Raw genomic sequence first — 12,782 nt, 5'->3', positions numbered from 1 at the left:
AAGCTAATGAAGGTTAAGCTATGGTAAGCAAATTGACCGGTTCGAGTAACTAGGTCGAGTAATGATATGATACCATTCGTCTTGAACGGGTGGTTTTGAATGTTATAACGAATGCTAGATGCTTAATCCGTTCTACGGATGGAAAGAAGAGTTTATGTTGAAAGCAAATAACCCAATCAAACGGGTCGAACGCGTATGCTTAACTCTCATTGAGAGTGTTTATGCTATACCCAAGTTTTTGGGTAGTCGAATGCGTAAAATGGTTAAAAGTTCGTATACGGATGGAACTAAAATAAAAGAATTATGATTAGCGAGCATGATAACTAACCTTTGAAATTTCTTGCTAATGTAGGTAAATCCTCATCGTAGACTATATGGCGAATTGAAGCGAGCACGTGATCACCACTTAACATATCAAGCGCTTCCGCTAGTTGCTTTAATGTTTCGGGTCAATAATTGTGAAAGTATGTCTAAACTAGTTAGTAGATGTATTGGTCAAAAGTTTATGTTTTTCTTGGATTTTCGTTGTGTCTAGTCGTAAGGGTCATGGAATATTTTGTATGAAAGTTGTATGAAACAGGGGCATGCTCATTGTACGAATGGGTCATGCCCGATTTTTGTCGAAAATATGAATTTAACTTGTTATTTCAAGTCTTAAGTTATCCTCGAAAATGGTTTTATAAGGACTAAATAAGCGGGTCTAACAAGTTGGTATCAGAGCCAAGGTTTGAGGGATTCGAGCGTTAAACGCGGTGCTTGAACTCAAACCGATGGCTCGTTCGAAAGAGTGCTCGCTCCAAGATCGCCTAAGAGGTAACTTTAAAGTTATAATTAAGTTGCAATTGCGTTCTTTTGTGAGTATGATGGAAATAACTAAAAAGATTTATGAGAAGGTCACATGATAAGTTCAGGAGCTGTAGAACCTGAACGGAATGGAAGGAATCGAATAGAATGCTTAAAAAATGGAACTGCAGCGTTTTTGCAAAACGGAAGCCCGTCGCCGACGGGTTAACCCCCGTCGCCGACGGCATCATTTTGTTCGACGCCTAAACTACCTGCCGACGGGAAAAATCATCCGACGGTCATTATACGAGCCCGTCGCCGACGGGCAAATAGCCGTCGCCGACGGCTTACATTATGCCAAAACGCTGAAATTGTTTTGTTTTTCATGCTTTGTGTTACCGGTTTGTCCGAAAGCTTGTTTCATGGCTACGTAGTGTCCATATAAGGTTTAACAAATGTATGTAATCACAATTAGCGATTACAACGAGAATGGATTCGTGAGAATCAAAAGAAATGAAGCAAATGACATGAAATGGATTAAGTGAATGATGATTAATGAGTAATGATATGCGGAAAGTTTGTAATTTGTATTAAACGAGAAGCATGATATTGTGTAGATGGCTGATGCAAGAAATGTCAATGAGGATGATGACGCAACTCGGCAAGAAGCGTTTAACAGTAGGGTTACGGAGGTGGCGGAAGGGGTTATGCAAGCCCATCTTCCGCGAATAGCTCAAGAGGTGGAAAGCCGGGTTTTGGGAGTCGTAGATGCTATGATGACTAGCAAGATTGAAGAACTGAAAGAATTATTAGAGGGATCTAGAAACAAAAGCAAGGAACGTAGGTGCACGTATAAAGACTTCATGGCATGCCAACCCGCAACGTATGATGGTAAAATTGACCCGATTGCATGCCAAAGATGGATTTCAAATATAGAAGCGGTGTTTATTCGAAGTCGTTGTGATAACGAAGATAAGGTGATGTTCGCTACCGGCCAACTCACTTTTCAGGCAAAAGATTGGTGGGATGCACACAGTAAAGAGATAGGCGAAGAAAGGCTCCAAACAATGACCTGGCAAGAGTTTAAGGATCCTTTTATGAAATATCACTGCCCTCAGTCAGCCGTTGATAAGATTCAAGAGGATTTCTTACACCTCCGACAGAAAAACGAAACGATAAATGAGATATCGAACATTTTCTTGGATAAGATGAAGTTTTGTGGAGAGTTTGTGCAAACTGAAAGGATGAAGATTAATCGCTTTTATGGGGTGTTAAAGGCAGAATTTAGGGAGTTCATCACTCCCTCGAAGTGTGAGACTCTTGATGAGCTAATCAATCTAGCGCGGGATAGAGAAATCGAAATCAAGAGGCAAGAAGAACGTGGAGAAAAGAGACCAAATGAAAAAGGTGGAAGTTCGACCCCGGCCAAAAAGGGGAAGTATCAAGAGCAAGGGAGAAAAGATAAGTCGAAGAGTGGTATCACGCCGTGCAAGACTTGTGGAAAGCTTCATACGGGGGAATGCTTGTTAGGCAAGAAAGGGTGTTATAAATGTGGTAAGGAAGGGCATTCGTCTTATCAGTGTCCAAACAACCCGAAGACTTGCTTTCATTGTTTTGAAAAAGGGCATGTTAAATCGGAATGCCCAAAACTTCAGCAAGAGTCAAAGAAAGAAGATAAGAAGCAAGAGGGTTCTAAAGCGAAAGGGAGGGTGTTCCAGATTACATCCGAAGAAGCCAAGTCTCACCCGAATGTGATTTCAGGTATCTTCTTACTAAACTCCATACCGGTTTATGTTCTATTCGATACTGGAGCTACCATGTCATTTATTTCGAATGAAGTTATACAACATCCGTCCTTTAAGATTGAACGATTGTCGACGCCTTTAGAAGTAGAAATAGCTGATAGTAAGATCCATATGCTACATGAGATATGTAGGAAATGTAAATTCATAATGGAAGATGAGGAGTTCGAAATTGATCTCATACCTATGGTCCTAGGGGAATTTAAAATGATAGTGGGAATGGATTGGTTGGCACGACACCGGGTAGAAATTAATTGTGAAAATAAGATAATGTCTATTCAAGCCCCAAGTGGAAGGCAATTGAGTGTTCAAGGGGAAAGAAACGTAGAAACCAAATTGTGTAACCTTATCCAAGCCTTTAAATATATACGCAATGGAAATAGAGCATACCTGGCTTATGTGGTAGACGCTCAGCAAATTCTCCCGAAGCTTGAAGACGTTGAGGTCGTGAATGAATTTCCGGATGTGTTCCCGGAAGAATTGCCGGGACTCCCTCCCGAAAGAGAAATAGAATTTCGCATCGAATTAAACCCGGGTGCAAAGCCCGTTGCGAAGGCTCCCTATAGACTTGCTCCCACCGAGATGCGGGAGTTAATGACACAATTACAAGATCTTCTAGATAAGGGCTTCATACGCCCAAGTGTGTCGCCTTGGGGAGCACCCGTTCTATTTGTTAAAAAGAAAGACGGGTTGATGCGTATGTGCATCGACTATAGAGAATTAAACAAGCTGACCGTAAAGAACCGCTACCCTTTACCTAGAATTGACGACCTTTTTGATCAATTACAAGGGGCGAGTTGGTTCTCCAAGATAGACCTGCGTTCGGGGTACCATCAAGTTAGAGTACGGGAAGAAGATATTCCAAAGACTGCGTTTAGAACCCGTTACGGGCACTATGAATTTTTAGTCATGTCTTTTGGATTGACGAACGCGCCGGCTGCGTTTATGGATCTTATGAACCGGGTGTGCCGACCCATGTTAGACAAATCGGTAATCGTGTTCATAGATGATATTTTAGTTTATTCGCGAAGCAAAGCTGAACATGCAAGGCACTTGCGTGAAGCACTCGAAATTCTTCGTAAGGAGAAACTTTACGCAAAATTTTCAAAATGTGCCTTTTGGCTCAGAGAGGTGCAATTCCTGGGTCACGTGATCAATGCGGAAGGTGTTTTAGTTGATCCTTCAAAGATTGATGCTGTAATGAAGTGGGTCTCTCCGAAGAACCCAACAGAGATAAGAAGTTTTCTGGGCCTTGCCGGGTACTATAGAAGATTCATACAGGATTTTTAGAAGATAGCCTTACCCTTAACAAAACTGACAAGAAAGAAAGAGAGGTTTGTGTGGGGTAAAGATCAGGAGGAGGCTTTTCAAATGTTAAAGGAGAAACTATCCCGTCCCCCGGTTCTAACATTACCGGATGGAACTGAAGACTTGGTGGTCTACTCAGACGCTTCACACCAGGGATTAGGCTGCGTCTTGATGCAAAGGGGAAGAGTCATCGCTTATGCTTCAAGACAATTGAAGCCGCATGAAGTAAACTACCCGACTCACGATCTAGAATTGGCAGCGATAGTGTTCGCCTTAAAGATTTGGAGACATTATTTGTACGGCACGAGATGCACCATTTACTCAGATCATAAAAGCCTCAAGTACCTTTTCGAGCAGAAAGATTTAAATATGAGGCAACGGAGATGGCTGGAACTTATCAAAGATTATGATTGTGATATCCTTTATCACCCGGGAAAAGCAAACGTAGTAGCCGACGCGTTAAGCCGAAGAGAGTATCCGTCCCCTCTTCGTGTAAAGTCCATGAAGATGATTGTTACGCCACGATTACTTGAAAAGATACGTGAATCTCAAACAAAGTCGCTTGGAGCGGAAGACTTAAAGAAGGAAAGACTAAAAGGTGTAATCGATAAATTAGAAGAAAATTCGACCGGACTCAAAACGCGATTCGGCCGAATTTGGATACCCTGATTCTGTGAAGTCAAGACTGCTCTACTTGACGAGGCACATAAGTCACGATATTCGGTCCACCCGGGGGCTACAAAGATGTATCGGGATTTGAAGGCCAACTATTGGTGGCCGGGCATGAAGCGCGATATAGTCAAATATGTCGCGAAATGCTTAACATGTTCCCAAGTGAAAACCGAGCATCAAAAGCCATACGGGGGATTACAACCCTTGGAGATACCGCAATGGAAGTGGGAGGAATTAACGATGGATTTGGTAACCAAGCTTCCTAGAACGAAAAAGGGACATGATGCGATATGGGTAATCGTGGACCGACTTACGAAAAGCGCTCATTTCCTACCTATTAAAGAAGCCTACTCTTCCGAGAAAAAGGCGGGGATTTACATGAACGAGATTATATCTCGACACGGCGTGCCCGTGTCAATTGTCTCGGATCGAGACACTAGATTTACTTCCCGTTACTGGCAAAAGTTTCACAAGAGTGTGGGTACGAAATTACACATAAGCACTGCCTACCACCCTCAAACTGACGGCCAGTCAGAAAGAACCATTCAAACACTTGTTGATATGCTGAGGGCGTGTGCCCTAGATTTTAGGGGAAGTTGGGATGACCATTTACCACTAGTGGAATTTTCCTATAATAATAGTTACCATAGTGGTATTCAAATGGCTCCGTATGAATTACTGTACGGGAGGAAGTGTAGAACTCTCGTATGCTGGGGAGAAATAGGGCAAAGAGAGCTTGCGCCAAGTGAATTAATAGCAGTAACGAATGAAAAGATTAAGTTGGTTAGAGCTCGACTGAAAGCAGCCCAGGATAGACAGAAGGCTTATTCTGATAAAAGAAGACGTCCCATTGAATTTCAAGTCGGAGACTTGGTTCTGCTGAAAGTGTCCCCATGGAAGGGTATAATCCGCTTTCGCAAACGTGGTAAGTTGGGTCCTCGTTATATTGGGTCGTTTAAAATCTTGGCTCGTGTTGGAAGGGTTGCATACCGATTAGAATTACCGCCTGCTTTAGACGGAATTCACAATACCTTCCACGTGTCGCAATTGAGAAAGTGTCTTGCGGATGAAACCGCGTTAGTACCACTCGATGACATCGAGTTAGACAAGGGGTTGAATTATGTTGAAAGACCAATAGCCATTAAAGATGTCAAGGTAAGGAAGCTCCGCAACAAAGCAGTTCGGCAAGTATTGGTGCAATGGCGGCACCGAAAGGGGTCGGAACTTACATGGGAAGCGGAAGACGAGATGAAGAAGCATTACCCGTTCCTTTTTGGTACGTATACACTTAAAAATATGTTTGTGCCAGGTTTCGGGGACGAAACCTTTTTAAGGGGGGTAGACTTGTAACACCCCAAAAATGTTAACTAAGCATAAGTTAAAAGAAATTAATTCAGAAAGCTCTTCTTAGTTTATGAAACGTAATGCAAAAATTAAACAATGAATGTGTGGTGCCAAAATTAATTAAGAAACTAATTTTGAGGGACCAAAAGTGTAACATGCCAAAAACTAAATGATAAAAAGAAATTATAGATTAAAAACCAACACACAGTGAGTGTGTGTTGGGTCTGGTCGAACGAACAAGGGCCAGGGAAGGAGAAAACCCTAGCTTTCTCAACTCCATCGATTTCTATAAAATTCCAAGGAATCCCAAGGCACAAACAGTAAATTGCAAGCTCCTAACTTGATTCTTGAAGAGGGTAAGTTCAATTTCATGAATTGTTAAATTGTAGGAGGTGGGTATTGACCCAAGCATGAGTGCATGACATGAAAATTGTGAGATTAAGTTAGGATTAAGGAGTAGGATAAGTATAATGGCAGAATTTATGTTTGATTTTGATAAATTGTTATGATTGTAGTAAAAACCCACTTGTTAGGAAGATGATAAATGTAGGGTGATTGAGTAATATCTTATAACTAGATTTTTAATGTAGAAAGTTTATTGTGACACATGATTGATGGATGAAATTATGTAGAATAAAAGAAAGGTATGAACTTGAATTGATTATGATGAGTTATAGGATGAATTAGTAGAAATTCATGTTTTTGTATGTTGTAAATATTATGTGTAAATTTGATGACCACCAAGTGTTTGATGAAATGCTTAGAAGAAAAATGTGTATAATTTGTAAGATGAAAGAATGAAATTTAGATGTACTAAATAAACGAATGAATATGTTGTTATAGGCGTGAAGGAAGAAGGTTCCAATACTAGGAAGTCGGAAAGCTCACAAGACAAAGGTATGTTTCGTGACATACAAATCTTTACTTAAATTTTTGATTAGTAATTGTGTCGAGCAAATTGTATTATAATGATTATTTCTTGCTATAATGGATACGGTGACTAGTAAATGAATAGCAAATCCCTTGTGGATTTGGCTAAGCTAATGAAGGTTAAGCTATGGTAAGCAAATTGACCGGTTCGAGTAACTAGGTCGAGTAATGATATGATACCATTCGTCTTGAACGGGTGGTTTTGAATGTTATAACGAATGCTAGATGCTTAATCCGTTCTACGGATGGAAAGAAGAGTTTATGTTGAAAGCAAATAACCCAATCAAACGGGTCGAACGCGTATGCTTAACTCTCATTGAGAGTGTTTATGCTATACCCAAGTTTTTGGGTAGTCGAATGCGTAAAATGGTTAAAAGTTCGTATACGGATGGAACTAAAATAAAAGAATTATGATTAGCGAGCATGATAACTAACCTTTGAAATTTCTTGCTAATGTAGGTAAATCCTCATCGTAGACTATATGGCGAATTGAAGCGAGCACGTGATCACCACTTAACATATCAAGCGCTTCCGCTAGTTGCTTTAATGTTTCGGGTCAATAATTGTGAAAGTTTGTCTAAACTAGTTAGTAGATGTATTGGTCAAAAGTTTATGTTTTTCTTGGATTTTCGTTGTGTCTAGTCGTAAGGGTCATGGAATATTTTGTATGAAAGTTGTATGAAACAGGGGCATGCTCATTGTACGAATGGGTCATGCCCGATTTTTGTCGAAAATATGAATTTAACTTGTTATTTCAAGTCTTAAGTTATCCTCAAAAGGGTTGTACGCCGCTGAACCGGCGTATGCAGGAATCTGGTTATCATAACCCACTGGTGGTGGTGCGACTGGCGCAGAGCCCACCTCGGAAACAGGGTTTGAAGGCCCACTCATCTGTGGGTCTTCATATAGTGGCGGGTAATGACTGCCACTGGAGTGTTGATGGGTGCAGAAATGGAATCCCCCTTCGCACGGACATCCGTGCTCCTGATCTTCTACGCCTCGGTGGCTCCGAAGGCGGTTGCTGCTCTGGCGGCAGTGGTGGCGGTGGAGTGACCGCTACAAAACGTGAATCCTCAGAAGGATCCTTCGGTTGCTGCTGTGGTGCTGAGTGGTAGGAGGGAGTAAACACCCAGTCATATTGGGCGAATCTCTCCTCGTAGCTGTCTGGACCACGATAAGGTGATCCATGAAAGGTTGACCCATCCGAAATCTCGATGGGGTGAGTAGGTGTTCCGGACGATGGCTCGGCAGGATCAGTGTCTTCATCCATGTCCATAGCATGGTCACCGGAGAAGTGATCTTCTGGTCCCAATGGGTTAAAACCCATTGGTTCTTGCACCTGGTTGGCCGGGTTGAACCGGCTCTAGAAGAACGGGGTCGGGTCTTCAAAGGCGTGGTGCGACCCTGACCGCTGCAGTGGAAGGTAGGAACGACGAGAATGATCGGACTCGTCGCCTTGATGGAATCCGAAGGAGTCATGGTATGATGGCGAAGAGCTTAGCGAGACCGAACGCCTTGCGGGCTCTAAATACGTCCTCCAATCTTCTTAGGGACTTGTGCTCATTGTCACCGACGGAGTTCGTCACTGAGAAGGCTCGGCTTCATGGTCGTGGCCAGTAATTGGCGCCTTTCCTCTTCCTCCTCTTCTTCGTGGCGGCATTTTTGGTCCTGTCAACATAAACAAGGAGAACAATAAAGGAAACATATAAAGAGCAAAATAAAAAGAATTAGGATTAGTCCTATGTCCTTTGTCTAGACTCGGAAGTCGAGGAATGTGCAAACTGTGTCATTGAGATTAAACACAAAAGCTATTGTTTAATTCACTCAATGTTGGCTCTGATACCAACATGTCACACCCCGATATTTCCACGTATTACCGGTGGGCCCGGTGGGGAGTATCGTGACGTAGTTGATATCGTCTTAGTCAAACAACACAATTTAATGCACAGCGGAAGCAAAAGATAAATACATTACAAACCGATGAAGAGTAATATTAAGTATTACAAAAACGGTTGTAAAAGATCCACAGGCGGATCAAAATTTAAAAGGATCATTGTTCAACAGATTCTTAACATCTAAGCTTGCAAGACTCTTTATTGATGCTAGGAGAAGCCAGCCTATTTCGATTAGTACCTGCATTTAACCTTTTTGGGAAAATACGTCAGTTTTCACTGGTAAGTCTTATATTTTAAACATATAAGACTTAATACCTACTGCATTTAAACATATGAGTCATGAACAAATTTCCTAAGTTAATATGCCTTAAATATGCTGTGATATCAGTAGGATATCTTCCGTAGGGGTATTTTGGTCATTTAAAGGCTTATAAAAGAGTTCATATATTAATCTGAGGTTCAGTTCTGATATAATCAGTAAAAATACTCAATTTAATAAGTTATATCAGTAGGGTATTGCATATATGTGAAATTTATTATTTATAACCAAACTATGCACCGAAGGGGCATTTTGGTAATTTCACATAAGCTTTAAAGGTCAAATCTGGAAATCTGAGTTTAAAACTTTTGCTTACTATTAAAGTATAAAAATGTACTAAAAACATCAGTAGGTATTAAGTCTTATATGTTTAAAATAGTTTTAACTTTTACTATGCGTTTAAAACGCGTAAAAAGGCGGTTTTAAGTGATTTCCGGGTCTTATAAGAAAAGCTGATATTTTTATCATTCTAGAAGGCTTAAAATATTTTATTTACCATATAAAATAAGTAGCAAAAAGTTTGGTATCAAAATATTATGTAAAACTCATTTTATTCAAGAAAAGGGTATAACCGATAATTACCGAATCAAAGCTAGAATCCTATGATATGATCAGTTTAAAAATAAATAAAAATCTTCAAAAATCTCAAAATATTATATTACATCAGTAGGTAAAAAGCTTGGTGTCAAAATTTGGGTTTAGATAGGCTTTATGCTAATAATGTCGTTTAATTAATAAAAAGCTTTCTAATTACGATATTGAGCATAACTCTTAATCTAGACCTCAAACCGATGTCAAATTTTTAGCACAAGTTTATAAATCAGTAACAAAGGTTATTGTCCTTTCACATTTTCAAAAAATCTCGTTTTAAGGTCAAAAGGGCATAATGGTCAACATTTAGGCATATAACGGAAACATGCACATGAATCGGATAACTAAGGAACCAAGTTGTATAACCTCAGAGGGTCATACTAACCTATAACCTGGTCCTAATAGAGCTCTAAGGCATTTCTAAAATAATCTAAATCGGGTCAGAACTGAAAGTCAAGACAAAAGTCAACTTTTGCGACTTTCGGTTGTGAACCGATCCTAAACTTGAAATTGTCGGGTTGAACATGCTTAGACATGTTCTTATACTAATTACCAAGTTATACAAGTGTTAAAACAGGTTTCATAGCTTCTACATTGCTAATCATGAATTTATTTGCAAAATAGCTTTCTGTTGACTTTTTATTATTAGGTTTGACCCGGCATTTGACCAAGTTATGGTGATAATCAGTAGGTGCCCTCTTAGGGGTTTATTACCTACATAATTACCAACTTATACCTACTTTTAATTTGACTAAAGACTGGACCATTAGTGATTAATCACTAAGTCAAACCTTAATTACGATAAGTTTGACTTTTGGTCATTAAACTAATTAAAACTGAAATTAGGAGGTTAAGGACACTTACAAAGGTCCTAAGAACGATTTTGGAACTTAAGGAAACTTGTGAGAAGATCAGGAAGCTCCAGAGAAGTCCTTGAAGTGAGTTGAAGTGAGCAAGCAAAATGGTTGCAACATCAAGTTCTTATATAGTGAGCTAAATGCAATAAGATCATCACACATAAGTCTACAAATGTTTCCTGATGATCCCATGTGTCCCTATGTACGTAAAACCACTGGCCAAACTCCTGTATTTCGAAAACCATGCAAGTAAGTCGGTGCAACCTGCTGTAACAGGCAACTGTCAATTTTAACTGCCAGCGACAGCCTTACGGACCGTAAGCAAAAACCTTTGCGGTCCGTATTCACCTCTCACGGACCGTAAGTCCAATTTGCTACGGTCCGCAACCAACTCTGAACTGAAATGCCCAGTTACAGTCCTTGCGAACCGTAAGCCTTATCCCATACGGTCCGTAACCGATGCCCAGAAGACAAAAATTTGTAAACTTTTAAGTTTTGACCATGCAATCTTTATATCTTCGAATCTCAGGTCTTTTTCAGCAAAGTGGGCCATATAATCAGACTTGCTTACTCATGAAAGTGTTGCCATGCACTTACACATCCTTGGACTTTATTGATGAAGGTTTTTGAAGGGAAATTATCGTAAGAACACATAGGATCCATTTCTTATGCAAATTTGAATTATACACTATAAAAAATAACCGGATTTTAATAAATCAGATGTTTATAAAACATATTAAGGTTTGGGATTTATAAAAAGGTCACTCAGAGGTATTAATTAACATGTTGAGACTTTTTAATCTACCATACATCTTTCAACTTGATCCGGGTTTATAACACGTTTACTTTTCATGACACGTGTCTTTATAATATTGGTCGGGTTTTTCCGAGGTGTTACACCTGCATACTACTTTGATTCCATGATCAGCGTCAATAATCTCTTCAATTACAACATTGCTACCCCCATTTGGTGACTGCAAATATGTGCTCAAACGTGTAACCCAATGTTCAACGTATACATCGATAACTTTTACCTTGTCTATATATTGGCACATATTTAAAACATCTTGATGGGTTCCTAGAGCTCTAAGCCATTATCTAAATTTTGCCCAGGAATCCTAAAATGGTAATACACTACATCATCACCTGAATAGCCCAACATCTTAAACATGTCATTGAACTCCGATACTGAGAACTCATCATCATCTATCATGTCCACATAGTTCATTTTACCATGAACATACCTTCTACCTGGATAATTCTCAAAATAACCTCCATGAAAGACTTGGATAGAAAACAATGTAGGTCCATCTCCTAAAAACGAAAAAAGAAGTCGAATTTAGGCCACATTTTGCATCATAAGGATATTAGCATAAATCCATAAAATAACCTAAATTATGAGAATTAATTATACATACTCTGCATCGGGATCAAATGGATCATCTGAACTACGAACAAACCAATGTGTGAGATCTCTCATTGCGTTCTTAAATCTCTAGATTGTGAATGAGGAGAGCAATGTAACGCTGTAGATGAAGTGTTGGGATTGAACCCTATCAGAGGAACAGATAATTAAAGCCAAAACTGGATCAGAGCAGTGGATTCTGAATAAGCAGATGCTGATATACAAATCTCTCCCCTTGAAAGTGATTACAACTACTGATGACCTCCTATCTGCTGATCTTGCTAAACTGCTGACCCATAACTGCTGCTCAACTAAAGATCTGATGGAAGACTAAAGTCCTGCTGATTCAATCTACTGCCTTGAGTCAAGCACTGCTGATCCGGACAAGTGCTGTTGGGTTCACAGCACTAGAAGGTTGCAGCAGCTGTTCTAAAGTCTGTTTTGTAATAGAATGTATTAGCAGTAGTTAACACAAGCAGTGTCTTTATAGATCAGAGGTTAGAGTTTGTTAGGAGGTTAGATGTCACTTTCATGGTGACGTCAGCAAAGATGCTCAGTAGTTTGCAAGTGCCTATAAATAGTTCAGTACTTTGTACTGTTCTATTAGCTCTTTGCATCATTCGTCTTCTTGCACGAACAAACTACTGAGCTCTGGCTGAGGGGGAGTTTGCATTCTTACATCAATCATTGTAATCGTAGTTGAAATAAATTCAATCTTTCGGTTCTCTGTGTAAAGATGTTTGATAAAAGTATTACTCTCGTTTGATTGTATGCAAAGTTTGTTTTCATTATAAATTCCGCTGCACACTCATCCATTTTCATCTTATTTTCAAACATAAAATACAATCAAAATCAAACTCAGATCCAACAATTGGT

At 39.7% G+C, this 12,782-nt stretch overlaps 1 protein-coding gene across 1 annotated transcript; it reads left to right on the top strand.

Moving 5' to 3' along the window:
• The first annotated feature begins 5,225 nt into the window (after nucleotides 1–5,225).
• On the top strand, nucleotides 5,226–7,315 carry LOC110927631. The gene is made up of 3 exons (XM_035988028.1): nucleotides 5,226–5,841; nucleotides 6,753–6,806; nucleotides 7,299–7,315. Exons 1-3 carry the CDS (start codon nucleotides 5,226–5,228, stop codon nucleotides 7,313–7,315), a joined length of 687 nt encoding a protein of 228 aa, XP_035843921.1.
• Nucleotides 7,316–12,782: the final 5,467 nt, after the last annotated feature.

Source organism: Helianthus annuus, chromosome 3, assembly GCF_002127325.2.
Source record: "Helianthus annuus cultivar XRQ/B chromosome 3, HanXRQr2.0-SUNRISE, whole genome shotgun sequence".
NCBI lineage: Eukaryota > Viridiplantae > Streptophyta > Magnoliopsida > Asterales > Asteraceae > Helianthus > Helianthus annuus.
This window is presented reverse-complemented; position numbering and strand designations above follow the sequence as displayed.

What these genes read in the sequence shown, in the direction of transcription:
- LOC110927631 (XM_035988028.1), top strand. Translation starts at nt 5,226, where the DNA reads ATGGCTCCGTATGAATTACTGTACGGGAGGAAGTGTAGAACTCTCGTA. An exon ending in GCATTACCCGTTCCTTTTTG is followed by an intron (nt 5,842 to 6,752) that starts GTACGTATACAC and finishes ATGTTGTTATAG; the next exon opens with GCGTGAAGGAAGAAGGTTCC.